The sequence below is a fragment of the Puma concolor genome, chromosome D1 (assembly GCF_028749965.1).
Source record: "Puma concolor isolate L17-30 chromosome D1, mPumCon1.1.hap2, whole genome shotgun sequence".
NCBI classification, from domain to species: Eukaryota; Metazoa; Chordata; class Mammalia; order Carnivora; family Felidae; genus Puma; species Puma concolor.
In genome coordinates, this window is record NC_141676.1 from 9,913,365 (window position 1) to 9,935,783 (window position 22,419).

The following is a 22,419-nucleotide window of genomic DNA, read 5'->3' on the forward strand; positions in this document are numbered from 1 at the left end:
TAAACAGTGTCTACTTGTCTTTAGGACGCATCCTAGTGCACACATATTTACAGTGCACGTGTGATCTATGCTGCTCTCTTTCGACTCACTCCCCCACATGAGAATTTCTGGTGAAATTTTGCTTTCCTTGCATTTGGTTTGGGCTCATGTTTGCAACCACCTGGGAGAAGGCAGGGAGGAGGTTTAATCCACATTTCCACAGGAGAAAACTCAGTGGTTATGCGACTCATCCAAAGCCACAGCTAGCAAGTGGTGGGATTTGCACAGAAACCTGGGATCTTCCTCCCAGGGCAGGTGTATCACCATTGCCACTCCTGAAGTATGAGACCCCGGAGCTCTTGGAATGGAAGCTGCCGGGTGGCCCCTGTGAGCATTTAAGACAGGAGCCTGTCTCAGGTGGGACTGGAACCTACAGGGTAGGACCTGAGGCTGAGGCTTGGTCAATGTGTACAGAGGCCACTTGGGTGGGCTTCCAGCCCAAGGAAAGCTGAGCTAAAGGGAGTGAGGGCTGGTCTGAGAGTTCCAGAAATTCCCTCTTTGACTACACATGTCACTGTTGAGTTTGGGCCAGATACTTCTGAGGGTCTGTTAGTGCCCGTGGGGCAGGTGGCCTGAGAGAGACTGTAGGAACTAGTCATCGTCCTTTGGGCAAAGTCCGCTGGCATTGTGGCTCAGTGTTGGAGGGGATGGAAGGGTGCTGGGCAGGAAGGTTGTGCAGAGGCAGTGGCTTTTTTAGGGGGCTTGGAAGTGTCCACTGAGGCCTGGCTGGGCTGGGGGATACACTTGGCCTCTCCCTTTGAGATGTCAAGTTTGGGGGATGGTGTGGATCCTCTGGACTCAGCAGAGCCCATGCAGGGAGGGCCTGGGAGGAACTTCAACCTGCACAATTCCCCCATTTTACAGATGAGGAAACTGAGGCACAGAGAAAAGAAGGAACTTCCTAAGGTCAGCCAGCAAGATCTCGCTGGGAAAAGAACTTGAGACTCAGAACTCCCAGTGGGGGGCCAAATGGAAGGACCGGGTGATTGTTCTGGGGGGCCCTGAGCCAAGGGAGGGTGGCTGGCCCTGGCCAATGAGGGTCTGACCTGTGTGTGTCCTCCCCAGGGGCGCCCACCCGCGATGTCCTGCTGGTCTCTGCCATCATCACCGTCAGCCTTAGCGTCACTGTCGTCCTCTGCGGCCTCTGCCACTGGTGTCAGCGCAAACTGGTGAGGCTCCTGAGGGCCCGGGGGTTGGGGCCTGGCCCTGCACCCCACCCCCCACAACTACTGGCTCGTGAACCCGCCCAAGGGCGCGTGCAGATGATCCACTTGCCCACGTCGTCAGGCACGTTTCCGCAGAATTTCACACGCATGCACTCACTGCGTTTGCCTGGATGTTGGCCCCATCTGTCTGGGTGTACACCCAGAACCACACACCTAGGGACACGTTTGTGGACAGACGTGGGTCTCAGGCGTTCCACACGCTCGCAACTACACGCACACACGCCCCACCTGCAGCATAAAGAACCTTACGCTTCCGCGCAGACGGAGAATCTAGGCTCCCTCCAACCCCAGCGCCTCCCGCCCCACTCCCTGCCGCCCACTGCCCCACCTCCCCAGGGCTGGGCGCGGCCGAGCCCTGTCTCCTGGCCAATGAGGAGGCGCTTCCCGCCCCGCCCCACCCCCAGCTCCCGCACATCCATCCTGGTTCTTGGGGTTTGTACAAGCACAAACGGCTTCTTTTCATTTTTAACGAGGGCTGGGGAATTAACGAGCAGGATTAGGCCATCAATAAGTAACGAGACCATCAGGAGGGACATTCATCACCCGAAGGCCCCGGGAGGGGGAGCCGGGCTGAGCCGTCTACCCGCCTGCAGCCACCAGTTCCCCAGAAGTGGCTGCAAGGCTAGACCCCCCCTCACCACCACCCCGCTTCCCCTCCTCCTCCCCTACCCCAGTCCTGCTGTCCCAACCCAGAAGTGCAGTGGGGACTTCGGGGGGGGGGGGGGGGTGCGGTGGGGCACTCCTAAAGGTGGACCCAGAGGTGTCCCAGATGTGGGGACTTTCCTGGGCTTAGGTAAAGAAGGGTCCCTGGCAGGTACCTCCATTTCCTAGATTGTGCACGGTGGGAGTGGGGGCCAGGTGTCACTGCCTGGTCACAGAGGGGCCTTAAGGACGAGGCGAGGAGGGCTGTGGCCGTGGGCACTGTGTAGGTAGGGGCTTCAAGCCCCAATCCTATGGAAGGAAAGGGGGCAGATACCTCTGGGAAGGACCCAAGAGGCCCATAACCCAGCAGGTCTCCTTCAGGAAAGGCACACTCAGGAACTGGGAACACGACTCTCCATCCTGGGACATTCAGCTTCAGGTGGCTCCTTCCTCTGGGGAGGAGCCATGGAGAAGGCCCCCTTGTGCCCCAAGTATGAGCGTATGCGTAACCTGGGCCCACTCCGGGTGTGGGAGCACAGGTATGTGGAGACAGGCTGGCTGCCTGCATTGTCCCTGGATCTCCCGTGTCTGCATCTGGGGAGGTGGAGGAGGGGGCTTGGCCACGTGCCTACGTATGCGAGTGTCCTCAGAGGCCGTGGGAGTGGCTGAGCACGCACACACTGCAGCCCTGTGCGTCTTGTTGCGGGGCCTGTCGGCCTGTCGGGCTGTCCATCCGTCTGTATGTGTTTGAAGGCAGAGGAAAGTGTATGAGCAGGCCCTGCGGGTGACCTTGAGTGGGGGGCTTTGGGCTGAGTGGGTCGACTTTGAGGGTATTGGTGCAGTGTGTGTGTGTGTATGTGTGTGTTCACCTCTGCATGATGGGATGTGCTTCTCATCAGATCCCCACCGGAGTGAGCTGAAGCTTGCTTCGTCCCCACTGTCCCGGCCCCTTGTGGTAAGTGCTGCAGTGTGTGTGTGTGTGTGTGTGTGTGTGTGTGTGTGTGTGTGCGTGCGCGCGCGCTGTGGTGAGAGCCTCACCCCCACCCCACTCACCTGGGGACCAGCATCCGAAGATGACAGCTTTTTGTAGCAGGTGGGGGGCTGTCAGTGCGGGAAGCCCCTCAGGCATCTTAGAGCCCCAGCCCCTCCTCCCAGCCTCCAGCCAGGAACTTCTCCAGGGGTCCAAGCCACAGTCTGTCTGTCCCTTTTGACTTTCTCCCCCGAGCTGCCCAGCCCCCAACCCTGCCACAACCCCTCCCCCGGCCCCCCCACATCAGAGGGACCTGGGGGCTTCTGCCTGGACTGTCTCTGTGCTTTATGGAAGGGGCTTTAAAACGCTCCCTGCACAGTTACTGGGCTCTCCTTGCCTGCCTGTCCCCCCAGCAGCAGTGATGTGATAGCCTGACAGCCCAGATCCCATTTCCAAACATTAATAACTTCCTTAATCTCCAGCTGGCTTTTTCCAGATCAGCCTGGCCAACCCCCTCCCTGAGAAGCAGGCTGATGGTATTGGGTTCCTCTGGAGCCACCCAGTGTCTCCTGGACGCTGCCTGGGTTTCCTATCGTTGCCCCATTAACATCCCCCTGCCCCGCAAGTCAAGTCCTGCCCGCGTTCCTGTCCCCCATAGTCCCACGGCTCCTGCTGCAGAGTGATCGATCGTTGCAGCCAGAGGGGAAAGTTCTCTGAGCTGTGGGAGAAAGAGGGGCAGGCCCTGGATGAACTGGGGACAGCCCACCCCAGCCAGGCCTGGCCTGGGGGAGGGGCAGCTGACCGGCCTTAGAAGCAGGTGCTGACTGAGGCAGGTTCTCCAGCCAAGGCCAGGGAGAGACAGGAGAGGGAGTGAGGGGTGGGGTTGGAGGGTCCTCCCTGGGCCACACTGCCTGAAGCATGGGGGAATGCTGGGGATGGGGCTCTTCCCTGTGTCCTGCCCAGAGAAGGGCCCTTGGCCAGCATGGAACAACCGCAGGCCCTGATCTTCCCAGTCCAGACTGGGCATTGTTCGGGATTTGAACTTCTGGGTGATGATGGGACAGAGCAGAGCTGGAGCGGAGAGAGGGCAGCTTTTGTAGACTCAGGGGATCCAATACCTCTGCTCTTTTTAACTCTTAAAGTTTTGGCTCAGAGGCAACAGCTGGGGCTGAGTCCCCAGGGCAGGTGGAGCACTGCGGGGGTGGGGGTGGGGCGCTCCCATGTGATCATTTTTTGAGAACTGCTGGGTACCAGCTTCCATACCGAGTACTAGAGACCAAACGGTCCCTGCCATTTTGGGCTGTGTTCCCCCGGGGTGGGAGCTAAAGTAAAGCCAGGAGAGAAGTAGTAATTTCTGCGATGAGAACCTGGAAGGATGAGGGACCTGGGGCTCATCTGGAGACAGCACACCTTTTCAGAAAGGAGGAAAAGGAGGTCAGAGAGGGCAAGGAGCTTCAACCGGGGTGACGTGGGGAAGGTGTGGCATTGCTGGGACGGGGACCCAGTCGCCCCTGAGACCTGGGGGCGCTGGAGATGGAAGGAGGACCCACCCCCTTCCCCACACCATTCTGGGGGGTTCTGCTACCTCTGCCCAGCTCCCCAAATGGGCGGCTCTCATGCCCTGGCAGGGGCTGCGGCTGGCAGGAGTGTCGGGGAGCACCGTGGTGCGGCTTTCATTTTGCTTTAGGGCGGGCGGAGTCATCGAGTGTTGTGCACATGTGGGATGTTGGGGAAACGTGTGTGCACGTGTCAGTGTGTGTGTGTGTGTGTGTGTGTGTGTGTGTGTGTGTGTGTGTGCTGCCACCCCACTGCCCGCATCGGCCCTGGGCCCGCCCCAGGCCCATGGCCCATTGGTGCACGTGAGGACGCTTGGTGACAGTCAGGAATGTTAATGGTGCTGGGCACTGCATGAGCTAAATTTAGAAACCCAAACCGAGAAGGTGAATGGCACTCACCTTCCCGGCAGCAGGCCCAGTCCCCAGCTCAGCCATGGCCCTTCCTGGAGCCAGGGGACCCGGAGCGCCTGGACGGCAGGCCATGCCCTTCCCCCCCGGCTCAGGCAGGCGTGAGGAACTCTGGGGTGCTGGTCGGCAGCCCCAGCCTCAGAGCTGGGGGGCTGCCTTTCTTCCCAAAGCTGCCTTCCTATAAAGGAGAGCGCTCCAGCCCCACTCTGCCTTACTGCCTGAGGCAGGAGGACCCCAGGGAGCCCCCAGACAGTGCTGGGCACTGTCCTGGGCACGACTGGGCACGAGGCCCTCTCCCCGCCCCCGCCGTTCACGTCACTGGCCACTGCCAACCTTGCCCTGCAGGATGCCACCCCCACCATCTGGGAGCGGTGACGTGGCCAGGCGCCTGAGAGCCGTCTGTCCGTGGCAGAGGGAGATGTGTTTCTGGGAGCCGGGCCAGAGCCCCAGGAGACAGGCAGACAGGAGGGGCCCCATCCCTGGGGGTCAGGGATGGGGTGCCAGTCAAGGAGCGGAGTCGGTCCTAGAGCCTTATGGGGCCAAGGAGTTACCAACCGAGGAGCAGGTACCGTGGTGACGCCTTCACACCTTGGCCTCAGATCTTGTTGCCACGGCCGGGCCCAGCCCACTCCCCTACCCAGGCCCGTTCTGGGGAGGCAGGGAGGGTGCAGTCCTGTCTCCCAGGAGTGACCCTGGTGCTGTCTCCACAGGGCAAACGCTACAAGAACTCCTTGGAGACCGTGGGCACGCCAGACTCAGGGCGTGGGCGCAGTGAGAAGAAGGCCATCAAGTAGGTGCCAGGCTTCGAGTTTGGGGTGGGAGCACCCAGGCAGCCCAAGTGGGAGGAGCCTCCCCCCTCCCCAGAGCTGGCCACACGCATTCAGTTTCCCCCTCACGCGTTGGGGCCATTCTCTCTCCCTGCCCCCACCCCCCGCCGGCCCCCACACACTTCTAGCACCTCAGGGTGGCCCCAGGGCTCCACCCTTTCTGCCTGTGTCCCTCAGACCCTCACAGCGTTCCAAGGACCCCAGCCCCATCTTCCGGCTGCTCTCACTCCCAGCACTGTCTGCCTCTTCCCTCAACCCTGGTTGCTGGTTCCTCCACATCACACACCATCCCCACCCCCCTCCTAGCTCCCCTGCATATCCAAGCTCCTCCTGCAGCCCCTGGGCTGGGATCCCCACTCTTGGGGTACTCAGGCTCTCATTGAAGACCTCAGCAGTACCCTGAGGGTGACTTGGAAGGTGGGCAGACCTCAGTGCTGGGCCACTTGGGGAAGCAGAGCAATGGGGACTCTTCCCTTCTCTGTCACTCCTGGCCCCCAAGGCCTGTCTTGCTGCCTCTGAAGCACCCAGACTTCCCGCTCTGAGATCCCTCTTCAAGTAGGCAGGCTTGCCTTCCCCGGACCGCCTTGGCCAGGGTTGCTGGGACACACAAAGGGAAGCCCCCTGCCAACCTCCCCACCTGGCCAGAGGCTCGGAGCGGGAGGGTTCTCTCGAGAGCCTTCTCTGCTGAACGCAGGCCTTCACTGGGGGGGCTGTCAGGCTGAGGGAGGGCTGGGTGCCCCTCCATTCTAGCCTGGCGAGGGCCGAGCCTGCCAGCAAGGGGCTTGGCCTGAAGGAGAGCCGCCCCACCCTGCCTCCCTTTAACTCACAGCCCCCACCAGCCCTGCCCCACACCTTCTCTCCTGCCCCCTTCCCACTGCCTAGTCTGTCCCCCTTCCTGTCCATCCTTCTCCCTTCTTCTCTTCCCACTCCCTTCTCCCTCTCCCCTGCTCCTGAGGGCTCCCTCCCTGTTCCTCCTCTGTTTTCATCTCTAGCTCTGACCCTGTTTGGGGCCTTCACAGAAACTTCCGGTGGGTGTGTGTCTGGCGGTTGGGGGGGGGGCGGGGGAGGTGGGCAAGCGTCGGCGGGTGGGTCTGCCGAGGTTGGGGGTGGGAGGAGGCTCAGGAGGAGGCCTCGGGGAGCCTTTGAAGCTGGGTCTGGTTGCGCACTCTCCAGTCTTCAAAGCCAAGAGCTAGCAGGTCTCAAGGGCTGTGGCAGAGCCCAGGCCCCAGGCTTCCCGAAGGCAGAGAGGGACCACGTGGGGCCAGCCCAGCACCTCCGCCGCCTCCAGACCAGGCCCCTAACCCAGTTTGCAGCTGGGCCAGGGGGCCTGTCTCTGCCAGGTGACCGTAACCTGGGGTTGTATGTGTTCTGGATAGTCGTGGAAAGGGCCTGTGAGAGGAGACGGGATGCCCAGCAAGGAGGAGGGCAGACAGCAGGCTCCGCAGGCTGGGACAGCATCCATGAGTGCTCTAAGACCAAGTGGGGGCAGCAGTGGGTCCCCCACTTCTCTGTAGCCCTGCAGCCCCTGCCCCCTCCCACCCTGCTGAGCTGTCACAGCCTCTGCCTCAGAGGAACGAAACCACCACCGGTTCATGTCTACATGCCCTTAGGTTCCTAGGCCTTTACCTCTTGCCAGGGCCCAAAGCCAGTACAGTGGCAGGAAGTAAGGCTCACCCACTGCACGATCTCCTCCTGGGCTTAGGACCTCTTCCTGAGGGATCTTTCGTCAAGGATCCCGGGAAGTTGCATTCTTCAGCAGTGCTTCCCAAACTGTGCTCCTCAAAGCACTCCGTCAATGATTAATAGTCACCCTATGAATCATTGAGGTTTCATGGGTTCCATGACCAACTAAGTTTGGGAAACACTGCACACTGTATCTCCCTCTTGGAGATACTGGTATTCATTGACACATTAAAGGCTCTGAGAAGTCCTGCAGTAAAGGAACCCGTGTTTCCCAAACTTTTAAAATTAAAGATCCTCTTTTCCAGTATCGCAACAGACAACATGAGGGACCCTGAAGCTCCTTGGAACCGAGGGTGGGAGACCAGCCTTGCAGTGATGACCCTGGTGGCTCTTTCTCTCCAGGACCTAGGATTGGATGGCCCTCGATTTTGGAGATCTGGAGGCCTTCCAACTGTTCCATCTCTGTTATGCTGGAGGAGGGGGATCAAAGGATGTCTCTGGCAGGGAAAGGGTCTTCTGCTGAGGGATCCTCCCCAGGGAGGGGCCTCCCAGTGCTGAGGTCCTGTCCTGCCTCTCCCACCCTAGCCTCCACTGCCCTACTCACAAACTGGCTCAGGACTTTGGCTTTGAACCCCGTGTAGGCAGTCCTTGTGAGACATTTCCAGGGTGCACTCTGGACAGGCATGTGCTGTCCACACCCACCTTGGGCCGGGACCACCATCTCCTCTGGGCCTGTGGTGGCAGCTCAGCTTCTCTCCTTTGTTCCCAAGTCTAAGGCTGAGAACCAAGGTCAAGGTCAAGGTGAAGCTCCAGCGGTTGGGGGGGGGGAGAAGCAGGCCCCCCCAAGAACAAGTTTGCTCCATCCCCGGGGGTGTGCCTCCCCCGCAGTGCCCTCCCCCGCTCCCAGCAGGGCCCTTGCCTTGGACTTGAGCAATGGCACAGCCCCGACACAAGCCGGGCCCATGCCCCACAGCCCTCCCTGGGGCCCCTTCCCCTAGGTGCACTTCTGAGGTCTCAGGCATGGCTCCCTTCCGGAATGTTCCTCTGGCCTGTTTCTTCTGCCTTTCCTCTCCCTGTGCTCCCAGGCCTGCTCCTCGGGGCCCCAGGAGCCTGACAGACAAGCTGATGGAGCCCCTTGTCCTTGGCTCCTGGGATCTCCAGGCTGTGCCTTCTGACGGCTGAGGTTTCTGCAGCCTGCCCCCAACAGAAGTCCCCACATTCTCTGTGCTTCCAGCATATCTGCTTCATTGGTATGACTTGTCTCAGAGCAGGAGGGGGTGGGAAGACTGGGGCCGAGGGTCCCTTCCAGACTCCACCTTGGAAAGGGACAGGGGCACAGGGAGAGGCTGCCGTGGCTGGCAGGTCAGGTACGTGTCAAGGGCCCGAGGTCGAGCGTGCCCATCAGCCCCCACAGAGAAGGGCAGGCTCCCCGCCACCACGGGCCCCAAAACATTGGACCTGAAGGGCTCCTGGTGACTTTGGTCACACCCTCAGCAAGGTCAGGGGCCTGGAGGTGCTTCTCGTTCCTGGGGGTGGAGGGGGCGACCCAACCACCACGTCTGCAGTGAGTGCAAAGTGCAGCTCCACCGAGACCCCACCAATGTCACCGAAAGGCCGTGTCCTAGGAGGGGAAAGAGCAGAGGAGGCTGGGGGACCTCAGGCCAACGGGAGGAGGAGAAAGACGGGGCCGGGCGCCCGGCCTGCCCCAGGAGTGGCTCAGTGGAGGTGGATGGAAGAGGGGAGAACCTCAGGTCTCCCCTGGGAGAGCTGACAGCCCAGCGGTTACAGCCAGCCTTCTGGGTTTGGCAGGCAGGGAGGCCGAGGCCAGGTGGGGGGCAGGGAGGGGGGCCACCCAGCCAGTTGGCGGCAGGGTCTGATCTACCTTTCCGCTCTTTCCAGCCAGAAACCGGTACCCTCTCCTTCTCCCGCTGCCCTCGCCATCCCGCCCCAGGCCTGTCCCCCCCCCCCCCCCCCCCCCGCTCTCCTCCCCTCCTCTCTCAACATCTTTCTCTCTCCCACCAGCTTCCCGGGTGCGAGGCTCCAGTGGTGCCTGCCTGCAGCTCGCCTCCTTTCTGCGCGGCTCCTCCCGGCCCTCGAGTGTGTGCGCGTGTGCGGGCGCGTGCGTGTGTGTGCCGGCCGCCTCTCTTCCTCCCGCAGGAGCAGACCCTGGCCCCCTCCACTCTGTGTGCGCCCGGCCCCCCGGGGCCCCGGTCCCCCCTCTGCCCCCGCAGGACTCGCAGCTCTTGTGTCTTCTTGTATCTCCCTGTTTTCTCCCCTCTCTCTCTGCCCCTCCAGCGATCTAGACAGAGACTTTTGGAATAACAATGAGAGCACAGTGCAGCAGAAATGGAGCTCCTATCCTCCCAAGGAGTTTATTCTAAACATTTCACCCTACGCCCCTTATGGCGACCCACGACTGTCCCTCAAGTGAGTGACTTTACCTGGTTTGATCATATGTACCGAGTATCCGCGCACGCCCTCCTCCCCCTCCCCCTCCCGGCCCTCACCGCCCCTCCTGCTCCTCTTCCCGGACTTCCCCACCCACGCACCCATGGGCAGGCTGACCATGGAGACGAGCAACCCCTCCTGCCTCCCCTCGCCGGCCTGCCCCTCTCCTGTCCCCTCCCCCAGGGCCAGCCACGCAGGAGAGCCCCTCCGCAGCACCCCCCCCCGGGGGCCCCCCACCCCACCCCTCTGTGCAGTCAGGATGGGGTTGCCCGTTCGGTCCCTCCCTCTCGGTGTGGCTCGCTTTCTCCTCCCCGCTGTGTGCTGCTGCCCTGGCTGCTCGGTGGTCGGTGGTCGGTGGTCGGTGGTCGGTGGTCGTGGTCGTGGTGGCGGTGGCGGTGATGGCGGTGACGGTGGTGGTGGTGATGAACTCTGACTAACACGGCTTTCTCTTTCTCCCTGCCTTGGGGCCTCCTGGCCTGGACAGCCCGCTCTTCCTCCGTCGTTAACCCTTCGTTGTCCTGTGGGATAGACTTGGAGGTGGCTGCCCTCCCCCCACCCCCGCCGCCCCTGCCCCAGGCGGTGGGGAGGGGCCCCCCCTCCGTTGTCGTGGTGCGTTGTTCTCCGACCCCCCTGCCCGCCCGGTCCCCTCTCTCCTCTCTGCAGGCTCTGCTGTTAACCCATTTGCAGTGCTGATGTCTCTCTCTCTCTCTCTGTCTGTCTCTTGTCCGTCTGTCTCTCTCTCCTCCTCTCTCGCTGTCTCTCTCTTCCTTTTATCTGTCGTTGTTTTTCTTCCTCTTCCACCCCACCCCCCCCACCCCCACGTGTGGCCTGCCCTCTCTCCCCCACCGCCACCCCCGGTGCCCCTCTGGCCCGGCTGCCTCCTGCGTGCCTCCAGTGGCACCCTCCTGTCGGGCGCCAAAGTGGCCGCTGCGGCGGGGCTGGCGGTGGAGCGGGAAGGCCGGCTGGGGGAGAAGCCGGCACCGGCGCCGCCACCCGGAGAGGACGCCTTGAGAAGCGGCGGGGCCGCCCCCAGCGAGCCGGGCAGCGGCGGCAAGGCGGGGAGAGGCCGCTGGCGGACGGTGCAGAGCCACCTGGCCGCAGGGAAGCTCAACTTGTCCAAGTGAGTGATGGCCCCATGGCCGCCGGAGCCGTGAGCTCGGGCCTGCCCCCGTCCAGGGTGGACAGCGGGACCCCCTGGCACGCCCGCTGCTGCCCCCAGAGGTGCCGTCCTCGGCCCCTGGCTCATTCCATCCCTTCATGAGACTCCCGTCATCCTTGCCATCGGGCGCAACTAACAGCCACGCGGTGTCGCATCTCGGCCTCCGGCTGCTGCCGCCCTCATCGGTCTCTTTCCTTGCCAGTGACCGAGTCATTCCATTTCCTGCCCCCGCGGCAGCTTCATTTCAATCCTGGGGTCATCCCATCCTCTTTGACTGGCCGCCCCATCTCAGCCGTCAGTTCATCCCTCTGCGGGCCACCGCGGTTGCTCAGCCATCGGACCATCCCATCCCCCGGGGAGCTGGCCCACTCTCAGCCTGTGTATGCCGCTCACCTGCCACCGTGCCTTCCCTCTTGCAGCCAGCAGATGGCTCTAGACCCAGCGGCTGAGCCATTCCATTTTTGACCATCCGGCGCCTCCATCGGCTTGCCCCACTCTTGCTTGCACCATGACACCATCCGTCCTGCGAGGCCACCACGAGCAGCTGGGCCTCACCTCGGCCATCCCCACTGGCTGTCCCAGTCTTGGGCAGCGAGCCGTCCCACTGTCAGCGGTTGGGTTGTGTGTTCCTGGCGGTTGGGTTGCTGAGCCCCAGCGAGCTTCTCTTTTCTGACGAGGGTGGTCTGGACGTCGGACAGAGGGCCGTTTCCTTTTTAAGAGCTCTCTGAGCTTGCCGAACGAGACAGTGCCTCTCATGGGCCATGGACGTAGGGCTGGCCACCCCCCCCCCACCACCACCCCGTTCTCAGCAGAGGGTGGTCTCTCCTCCTCCACCATGGGGCAGCCTTATTCTCATCTGGGCTTGTAGAACCTTCCGTTTCCCCAGAGCTGAGCCCTTTCAGGCTCTAAATCCTTTGAACTGTGACCCTTCTCGTTCACTGGGACTCAGGTTCCCTTTTCGGCTGTTACAATTGCCTCCTTCCCAGCTAAAGGGAGCAGCCTCTCACTTAGAAGACCAGCAGCCCTGACCCTTCCGTAGCTGTGGGCTGTCCTGTTCCCTCCAATCAGGCTCCTCCTGGTTCTCTTCAGAAGGCCTGTGATTCCCGCCTTTGGGACCACTGACGGCCCCCGTGTTGAGACCATATTTGCTTGTCGGCCTGAGGGGACACAGGTGGATTTCTGCCCTGACGTGGAGCCTCGGGAAGGTCTCCGAGGGAGGCCCCACACCCCCGCCCCCCCCTCAGAGATCCAGGCCCAGCACCCCACCCTCCCCAGCCTGCTCCGGCCACAGACTCCAGGCCGGCTGAAGCCTTCATGCCATCCACTGGCTCCGGACCTGGAGGCACCAAGTTTAGCTTCCTGTGACTGAGAGGTTGTAAATTGGACTAATTTTGGATGTGATAGGAAATCAAAATGAGGCCAGCAAGGAGGAGGAGGAGGCCGTCCGAGGATCGTCCTCCCCTGCCTCAGCCTGACCCCAGGGAGCTGTGGGCCTACCTGGCCGGCCAAGCCTGGGCCTGTCCCTGGTGGTGGCCCCCACTCCAGACCTGAGCCAGGCAAGACTGCTGCCCTCTCCAGGACCCCAGCCAAAGCTATGTTTTGCCTCTCTCTCTCTCTCTCTCTTTCACTCTCTCTCTCTCTCTCTCTCTCTCTCTCTCTTTCTTTCTCTTTCTCTCTCGTTCTCTCTCTCAGCCCACAGGGGCAGCCTAACTATTGTGCTTTGGTTCCCAGGGTAGGCTCGGGATGAGCAAAGCTGAGGTCTGGCTGCAGTGGTGAAAGTGGTTCCAAGGCCCTGGGGCCCCTCCCTCAGGCAGCCCCCCCCCCCCCGCCTCCCCCAAGGGGACACAGCTGCCCTGTGGTCCTAGACCAGGAGTCGGCAAGCTTTCTCTGTAAAGGGCCAGATAGGAAATACTTAGGCTTTGCAAGTCACATAGTGCCTTTTAGGACTACTCAAGCCTGTCACAGCCGTAGACAGGATGTGAATTAATGACAGCGCGTTCCAGTAAAACTTTATTTACAAAGACAGGTGGTGGACCGGATGCGGCCCCCAGGCTATAGTTTGCCAACCCCTGCCCTAGACCACTGGTTTGGGAAATGGAGGGAGAGGACAGAGAAGGAGGTTGGGACCTCTGAGCTCTGGCCCTGCCGGTCGGAGGTGCTGAAATCTCTGGCCTGGGGACCAAGGAGACAGGTTGCCTGGGGAGGCTGGTGGGGGTGTGTGTCTCTAACCCTTCCTACCCCCATCTCCTGCGATGTTTGTGGGTGCCACTGGCACGGGGAGCATTAGCTAATACGCATGTCCGTCGGCCAGACCTCATCAGGTCCTCGTGGCAACCCTGGGGCAGAAGCAGCTCAAGGATTACTTTTCACCTGGGTTTTATGAAGAAACTGAGAGGTGGGCTCACTTTTCCAAAGTCCCACGGTCAGGAAGCAGCGGAGATGGGGCTTGAACCCGGGTCACTCTGACCTCATACTACCTCTAATCAGCCGGGTCCTGTTCCCTGTCTGTCCTCGCCCCCTTACTGGCACTTTTCAGGGATGCCGGTGGGCCCGTTAGGAGGGTGGCCTCTTGCAAATGCACGGTCACCCAGTTTTCCATCAGAACAGTGGCCGGAGGAGGGGCTCCCGGCTCATCTGCTCCTTTCCTGGGTCCCCTCCTCTGACTGGGAGGCATTCCCAAGATATCAGGAAAGGATGCTGAACCTAGAAACAAGGAGGTCTGGAAGGAGGGCAAAGATCTGCACCGACGGCCCTGGCCGTAACGCGGAGGTCTGGGAGTCCGGGGACAGTCCCCAGCCTCCATGGACCAAACGTACAAATCGCTGGCTCTCCCAGACTCGCCCCACTTTATTAGGCCAGCCCTGCGCCAGCCTGGGTTTCCTCATGCCTCCAAGGGCCAGCTTTGCTTAGATCACAGAGGCAGACTTTCCTGGGGTCCCCCAGCGAGACCGCAGCAGCTCCCTCCTACACGGCAGGCACAGGGCCCTGGGGCCGCCTTCACCACGCGGCCTCCAGCCTCCACAGCTCCCGTGGCCACTCAGACAAGGAGGTGTTCGGGGCGCCAGCTGAGCCGAGGCCGGAGGGTGGGCTGGGCTGGGCCAACCTGGGCACCTCAGGGCGGGCTCGGGGTTTGGTGGCCCCCCCCCCCCGGGTGAGGCGGCGGCGGCAACGGCAGCGGCGACCACCGTGACGGAGGCCTGGCGAGGTCCGGCAGCGCGCGCGCCCCGCACCGGGGCCTCCTAGTCCTGACCCTCGGCTTCTCTCTCCTCCACTGTGATCCCTTCACCTGCTTCTCCTTTCTCTCCTCTCCTCCGCCCGCCCCAAGTTTCGAGGACTCCACCCTGTCCACGGCCACTACCCTTGAGTCTATCCCCAGCTCCGCGGGAGAGCCGAAATGCCAGCGACCCCGCACCCTGATGCGGCAGCAGAGCCTACAACAGCCGCTAAGCCAGCACCAGCGGGGCCGGCAGCCCAGCCAGCCCACCACCAGCCAGAGCCTGGGCCAGCTGCAGGCCCACACGGGCTCGGCGCCGGGCCCCAACCCCCGGGCCTACGGCAGGGGCCAGGCCCGGCAGGGCGCCTCGGCCGGCTCCAAGTACCGGGCGGCCGGCGGCGGCCGCAGCCGCTCCAACCCGGGCAGCTGGGACCACGTGGTGGGGCAGATTCGAAACCGAGGCTTGGACATGAAATCCTTCCTGTAAGTGCCCCCCCTGAGCGGGCCGGCCCCCACCTCCCGACCCAGCCTCTTTCCCCTCGTCTCCTTGGGAGCCTCCCTGGCCCTCTGTGGCCAGGGTTGCGGGAGCAGACTCGGCCGACCCCTCCTCAGCCTCTTGTGGCTGGAGGCTCCTGCCCGAACCACCCCCACCCCACCCCCGGCCCCCCACCGCCCCCCATCCCCGTGGAAAGATTCTTATCTGAGCCACCCCTCTGGAGACCACAGCTCCCCCCACGACTTCGTTCCCTTCCCGGGGCTTGGAGAAGGTCCCCCCACCCCCAGTAAAAGTCAGTAGGGACACTAGACAATGCCACCAGGTCGGCCTCCTCTTCCCGCTAGTCCCAGGCTGCTCCTGGCCTCCCTGCCAGCCTCCTCCCCTCCCCCCAAACCTGGGCACCGGCCCTGCCTCCAACCCTCCAGATCACCTCCTCCCTGTAACCCGACTCCGACTCCGCTCACCTTCCCGCCCCACGCTTCCTCCCTCCCTCTCACTTCCTCTGTCCCTGCCATCAGCCCTGTCCTCTGCCTCTCTGACCTTCTACAGCCACCTGTCCTCCAGCTCCCAGAGTGACCCATCCCCTGAGGACAAACCTCAGATGTTCCCCCCAAAGCTTTGGAAACCGTACTTTCTCAATCAGAGCCTTTCAAGTGTACGGGTCTGGGAAGTAACCACACACCGTGGGTATCTTAGCCATCCCTCATTCCCCCCAACCACGCGCTGCCCCGAACCCCCCTCACAGGTAGGGCCCCTACCCAGGGCTCTCTCTCTCTGCCATCACTCTGGGCATCTGGACTCTCAGAGCCCAGGGCAGACCTGGGCTTTTGTCCCTGGTATCAGTCGCCTCCTCCGGCCTAACATGACCTTCCTTCCAGGCCCTGGGGATTATTCCCATCACCCAGGTCTTCCTGGGAGCACTTTTCATGGAGCAAGAGACCAGCACTAAGCCTGGGAGAGGAGAAAGGGAGGAGGAAAGGGAAGGCCAAGGTCAAAGCCCAGCTCATTGGCAAGATGTGGGGATTCTGAGGACAAGCAGGGCAGGTCCCTCCAAGCATCCTGCCTCTCCAGCTGAGACTCCAGGCCTCCAGGGCAGACAGGAGTACTGGCCATGGCAGAGGCACCCCGACAGAAGAGGCCCCGCCTCGCCAGCTTCCCATATCCGTGCAAGTGGCCTGTGGCCCCGGCCCGGGAGCGCGTGCTGCCTGTGACTCTACTCGGCAAATCCAGGCAGTGCCTCTGCTGGGGCTCTCCCCCATCCAAGGACCCTTGGGGATCCAGCTGGTGCCTGCAGGCGACAAGATGCCCAGCAGAGCCTCCTGGCTTCCAGGTGGTGGTTTGTTTCCGGACGGATGCGGTGGCACTGATGCAAATTAGGAGAGTGGAGGGAATTGGTTCTGCTGTGGCTTGAACAGAAGCGGGAGCCCGCGGGCCCCGCACCCCTCGGCTCCTCCTGAGCTCAGACTGCTCTTTGCATAGCCATTACCCTGCCTCCTGTTCTAGCAGCCATCACACCGGGGCAGGGGCTGTCCCCAGGCCCTGGGAAGAAAGGACGCAGCTGCAGGAAAGCCTCTGTGTACCAACTCTTCCCTGCCCTCTGAGCCCCCGGCCAACTGGGATTTGATGAGCCGGAGCTCAGACACCAGCATCCTTTGTCCACACTCCTCTGCCCGCCTCTGGCTTTATGGGCCCCTCTCTTGCCACCTCTGGAGCTCACCCAGCTCCCCACCTCCGCCTCTTGTCATTCCTCACAGCAGGGGTCGGCAAATTTTTTTCTGTAAAGGGCCAGATTATAAATATTTTAGGCTTTGTGGGACACGTGGTCTCGATCACATTTTTTAAAGCAACACTTTAAACACGCACAAGCCATTCTTAGCTTGTGGGCTGTAGGAAGACAGGCCACCAGCTGTACTTTGCCCACCTCTGACCCCTGCCTTCCAGTTTCGCTGGTGTGCTTCTGAGGCCCTTTTCTTGCCCCAAATGCTGCCTTCCAGGTAGAGAGTCTGGGAGGGAGGGCTGGCCAGGCCTCCCAGGACCCCACCCCCTCTCTCGCAGAGGGTGGCTGTTCCTCCTGCTTAATGGGTGTGAACTCCCCCCCCCCCCCAGTACCACCAGCTTCTCCCCAGACCCTCCTCTTGTCCCTCGTTCTCACCCTTGCAGCCTGTGTTGCTGGAGAGAATGACAAATTGGGAATTTATGCAGAGGAGCCGTTTTGTTTTTAAGAAGAGCGAAAAGGAGTATCTGAAAAATGCATTAACCGGGGGAAAAACATGTTGTTTTCGCTGGGTTCTCCTTCCCCCAGCTCCACCAGCTCCCGAGCAGCCAAATGGAATTTTACCAACTCTGAAACAGTACCGGTGGGCAGAGAAGAAAAGGAGGATTTGTCCTGAGGGAAGTGGAGTTGTTCCCCGAAAGTTAGATGCCGGCACGAGGGTCAGCCTTGGAGTGACAGGCCCAGGACAAAGATGCCTGGACATCTTTGGAAGGACAGTGCAACCACGTAGCTCCCCTCCCTCCCTCGGCCCTCACGGCCATCTCCCACCCCCCCCCCACAACACTGCCCCCCCACCCTGAAGGGCCACCCCTCTCCGACTCCAGTTCCCTTTCTGACCACCCTCTGGGAAATAACCACAGCTGGCCCTTCTTATCTAAACCTTGCCCTCTCCGACTGTGGTTGAAGGGGCAGACTTCCTGACCCAGGATCCCCCTCCCCCTTCCAGAACATTCCATCAGGCTTACCAGCTTCCCCTTGGCCCTTCCTGAGACATGCTTTCCTGCCTGCCCCATCCGAGATTCCCCTCTTTCTTTGGATGGGAGAGCCAGCGCTAGATGAACTACAGAAAATGCCCGTGAACTCCGATGGCTTTGAGGGGCAACAGGTCATTTTTTTGGCCCTGGAAATTGCAGGGTGACCCCATAGTTAGTTACCCGGGGGTTCTCTGAGAGTGCCCCATACGAAAATTGTCACACCTTGACCACTGGCCCCATGCTGCTGTCTGCATAGCAGCTCCTTGTCTGCCTGGACTGAGCCTCCCTCAAAGCAGGATGGTCACAGCCTCTTCCAGACCTTCCTCCCGACACACACGAGTCTGCAGGACTTCTCCAGACCTTGCCAGGTTCCTGCACGTTCTCTCTCTCCACCTTTGTTTTTTGGTGACTTCTGGACTGCTTCTCCAGGGAAAGGCCCCAGAACTGGACCCAAAAGACTTGGTGGTTATTCCCTGGATCTCCAGGAAGGGGGGTACTCAAGAGAAGGCCCGTGATGGCCAGCGCACCGTATGCCAGAAGGGACCTCCATTCTCCTCTGATGGGCTGTGTGTCCAGGGACCCTTCCCAGTATCAAGGACATCTGGCTGACCATGACCCAGAGATGTCTTTACGAGGGGCTTCCCTAAGTACAGGGTGCAGTGCCCATTGGATTTCCAAGCTTTCTAAGAACCTCTCATCTGGGAGCCTAAACCTGCCTGCACAGTCTCAAAGCAAGATGGAAATGGAGCCCCTACCTCTTCTCCCAGGGGCCCAGATGGTCAGAGCAAGTAGCCTCTGACCTTTGTTCCGCTGGCGATGAATTAACCTTGGCCTTGGCCCTCTGCGTGCCCCCAGGGCCTGTGCTCTCCTCCCCTAGCCTTCCAGCAGGCCTCTGCCCGGCCCCTTCCCCAATTCTCTCCAGAGAACCTTGCTACGCTCCCAAGGCAGGCTGGGTCTGGGGGCTGCGGACACCTCCCCTCATCCTTTCCCTCCCTCCCTGACTCCCCCCGACTCTGCTCTACAACTGTTGACAGTGCTAAAGTGTGGTTTCTCTCCTGCAGGGCCAGTTTCTTACGCTTTTTTCTTCTCTCTCTTTGTCTCTGTCTGTCTCTGTCTCTGTCTTTCCCCCTCCCCGCCCCCACCCACGGGGCCTCCTCGTTTCCTGCCGGCCGGTGGGCTGCCCACCTCGGGCAGGGAAGGCAGGATGGTGGTGCTATCCTTGGTCTTAGGGCTTTCGGAACAGGATGACTTTGCCAATATCCCTGACCTGCAAAACCCAGGAACCCAGCAGAACCAGAACGCTCAGGGGGACAAGAGGTACGAGCACAGGCAAGGGCCTGCGGCGGCAGCGGCAAAGATGGAGGCGTGGAGAGGCCACCTGCCTCCACCAGCCCTGGCCCGGCTGCTGGACGAGGCGGTGGCACCCTCAGCAATCCTGGAGCGGGAGGACTGCCCCCTCCCCAGCTGGTGCCCTCACACGCGCCACACCCCCACCCCGGGTGTCCCTTGGGTCCAAGGCCAGTGTGGCTGTCCTGGGACCATTCTGGATCAAGCCTGCTCCCTGGGCACGCTTGCCCTCGCCCGGAGCAAGCCAGCCTTTCTGCCCCATCTCCCTGCTTGCCTCCCCTCATCCTTCATCTCTGCCCTACCCCCCACCCCGAAATCCCCGTTTCTCTGGTGGTTGGGGGGCGGGGGGGATGCAGGGAAGGGGCACCAGCCTGTTCTCCCTCATCCCCACCACCCCAACCCCCCTCTTGCCTGGAGATCCCGCTGGGGTGACGGTAGCACCCCACCCCCCGCCCTGCCGCAGGGGTGCTTACAGAGGTGTGGCCGAGCTGCTTGGCTGAATGAAGAGAAGCCCCTGGTGGGGAGGGTCTGGGGCATGGGAGAGGCCTGGTGACCAGAAAGAACTGGAAAGGCAGCCCTGAACCTGAGGGAGCAGGAGGAGGGAATGGGCTGAGGGGCCGAGAGCAGCCAGCAGGCGCCGGTCAGGCTCCCTGTTACCAGGCGCCCTGCCGCTGGTCCCCAGGAGTTGCCCGTATGGCCACCGCACAGGCCGAGCAGAGGGCTGGGCCTCTAGCCGTCCACAGTCTTGGCCATCAGGAGCTCAGGGAAGCATCTCGTGGTGGGTGCCTGCTGTCTCACGGGGCACTCGTGGGGAAGGAGGCAGGGTTCAGAAGTCCCGGGGCTGGGGCAGCATCACAACGGCGGGGTTATCCTGCACCTGGTCTGCTGCCTCCTATCACCTGGCCTTGGGCTGGGCCAGCCCCACACCTGCAGTCGTGAAGGGAGGGCTCATCACCTTGGTCAGGTCCGCTTCTCGTCAGACCAAAGGCCTGCAGGACAGTGTGCGGGCTGACCGCCAGCATGCCGGCCCTTCTGGCTCTGGTGGTGCCAGAGCCTTGCTCTGCAAACTTGGGCAAGTCGCTGCCCCTGTCTGAGCCTCTGCTTCCTCGTCTGTTGAATAAAGGAGCGGATAGGGTGACCCCTTCCAGCTTGGACATGCTAAGCTTCTAACAAGGGAGCAGACCTTCGGACTGGGGGTGGGGGGAGGGCACCCGTCTGATCCTGTCAACCCGACAGGGATCCTGACGGTCCTGGAGGCCCTTAGGGCAGGAAGGACCTGTCCCCGGCTGCCACCAGGGGGCCTGTGGGTTACAAAAAGGTAGGCCAAGTGTTAGACAGCTGACTGCCTGTCCCTCCGGTGACTTCTGGAGACCAGCCCTCTCATTTCATTTTTTCCTGTTGCATGTCTATGGTGGACACAGCCAGAAACCCCCAGAGAGTGGGAGGGGAGAGCGGGACCGGTTCTTTCCCTCAGTGGCACAGATGGTGTCAACCCTCGAGCCCATGTCCTGGGGAGCGGGAGGAACAGAGCCTGCCACCTGGCGCCACAGAAGTCCTGGGCTGGGCCGCGGGCAGGCCAGAGTGCCAAGGGGAGAGGGCCAGGGGGCACGGATGAGAGGCCGCAGGAGGGGGCTGGAAGCCTGCGGCGAACCGAGCTCCTTGCTGGGGAAAGGTGTGAAGCGTGAGGGAGCAGACGCAGGCTGGAAACGAGATTTCACATCACCCATGCGTTCATTAGCTGCCTCCATTTCCACCCACAGCCTATTTTTACCTCTTTGCCATGTAGGTCTAACACGCCCATCCCTTCTGATCATTGCATCAGCTGTCCCTGCCTTCCTGGGAAAGGTGCGTGTAGAGGTGGAGGCCCTGGGCCCTCGCCCCCACCCTGCCTGACTTTCCGGGTGGACACGGGCCATTCCCACCTGGTCACACCCACCCCTTCCATCTCATGGCCTCCGGGGGGGCGTTTCCCGGGTGATTGGGCCCCGCCAGGGTATCCAGAACGGAGCGCTTCCTTCCCGGCACTCTCCCCGTCCCCAAGCTTGGCATTGGCATTGGCACCACCCATGGGCCACCCAGCGCCTTAGGGCTCCACTCGTCTGGATTCCTGGCCCTTTGGACCTTGGAATGGGAGGCTCAGGTCAGCTGCCTCTTCCTCTTCAGCTTCTGCCTCCAGACCCAGAGTCTGCCCCTCTGCCCCCGACCCTTCCCTTCCCCACTCAGCTGACCCCTTGGCTGGATGTCTGGGGTGAAGGGTGGGTCTGTCGGCAGTGGGTTCCTGGGAGGCAGAGGGGCCCCGGCAGGAGGCGCAGCCATTCCGAGTCCCTTGAAGCAAGGTAGGGGTGCATCTAGCAAGCGGCACGGAGATGGGAAGGTTGGTCACTACCTCCCTCCCAGGATCCTTGGTGGCCTGGAAGCCCCCATTCAGGATCTCCCAGTCTCCGGGCCTCAGCACCGTGGGTCCCAAGAACAGAATGCTCTTGGAAGCCCGGAGGGAGGGAAGGAAGGAGGCCAGGACCACCCCAGGCTCCCATGCCCTGCTGCCTTCACCCATCCTTCCCTGCATCCATCCCATCATGCTCTCTGCCATCCCTTCCACTGCTCCTCGGGATCCAAATGGTTTCCACCGTGGCCCCACCCCCACCTGAGTGGGGCGCGGGGCTGGGCGGGGACTGGGCCACCCCCATCGCTCTCCTCGCCCCCAAACCACCATGTTTCCTCTGTCCCGGTGTGTGTCCCCCGCCTCCTCTCTGCCTCTCCTCTCGGCCGCCTCGCTCGTCCCCTTGTCCACCCTGCAGCCTCCTTCACTAGTCTCCGACTAACCTTTCTTGGCCTCTCTGTCTCTCTCTCTCTCTCTCTCTCCTCTCCTTCCTCCCATCTGCTCCTCACAGGGATGTCCCTGGGCCGGTGACGGGCCCCTCCGCCTCTCCCTCTGCCTCTCTGTGCACTTGTCTCTCTGTCTCTCTCTGTCCTGTGACCTCCGAGAGCTTCCGTGGCGCTGACCATCTACCCAGGCTGCTTTGCAGCTGTGCTGATGCTGTGGTGTGGCCAGAATAACTCCGACTTTCTCATACCTTCAGCAGTCAATCTGGCGCTCTCCTCCTGTCCCACTCTATTTTTAACCTGACTTTACCTCTCCAGCTATTTCAGTGTCCTCTTCCTCCCCGCGCCTGTCTGCGTGCGCACGTGTCCGCGAGTGTGTGTCCCTGTGTGCACGCGCGCACGTGCGTGGCTACGGCCGCACCTCTGGGAGGGACCCCGGGGTGCGGCCCCGGGCGTGGCGGCGGGGGGGGGGGGGGGGGGGGCGTGTTTCATGCCGTCGAGGCGAGGCCGGGTTCTCCCAGCTGGTGCGTGTGCGTCTGATCCTCGGGGTGTCTGTCCCCGAAACGGCTCCCTGCTTTTTCTGTTTCAGTTTGTCCCAATTCACACGCACACCTTGGCATGCCTTGGTCTCCCCGAATGTTTCCTCTCGGGATCTAAGTGTGCACATTGCTGCTGTGTGTGGCATCTCACGGCTCTGGTTGACCTGCCTTGTTGCTGTGCCATTCTCTCCCTGGTCCCCTGGGTGTCTGTGGGGCTTGTGTGCGCTCGTGTGTGTGTGTATGTGTGTGTGTGTGTGTATGTGTGTGTGTGTGTGTGTGTGCACGCACGTGCGC

The 22,419-nt window shown here is 61.8% G+C and overlaps 1 protein-coding gene across 6 annotated transcripts in view; it reads left to right on the forward strand.

Moving 5' to 3' along the window:
• Window positions 1–22,419, forward strand: part of SYT7 (synaptotagmin 7) — a 62,597-nt gene that overhangs the window by 23,873 nt on the left and 16,305 nt on the right. The window contains exons 2-7 of one of the 6 annotated variants that reach the window (XM_086677223.1): window positions 1,105–1,208; window positions 5,552–5,631; window positions 9,647–9,778; window positions 10,695–10,919; window positions 14,284–14,655; window positions 18,611–18,733. In XM_086677223.1, coding sequence (XP_086533349.1) covers window positions 1,105–1,208; window positions 5,552–5,631; window positions 9,647–9,778; window positions 10,695–10,919; window positions 14,284–14,655; window positions 18,611–18,733 — 1,036 coding nt within the window. The remainder of the gene's footprint in view (window positions 1–1,104; window positions 1,209–5,551; window positions 5,632–9,646; window positions 9,779–10,694; window positions 10,920–14,283; window positions 14,656–18,610; window positions 18,734–22,419) is intronic. The other 5 variants (XM_086677225.1, XM_086677226.1, XM_086677227.1 and 2 more) reach the window with 5 other exon arrangements.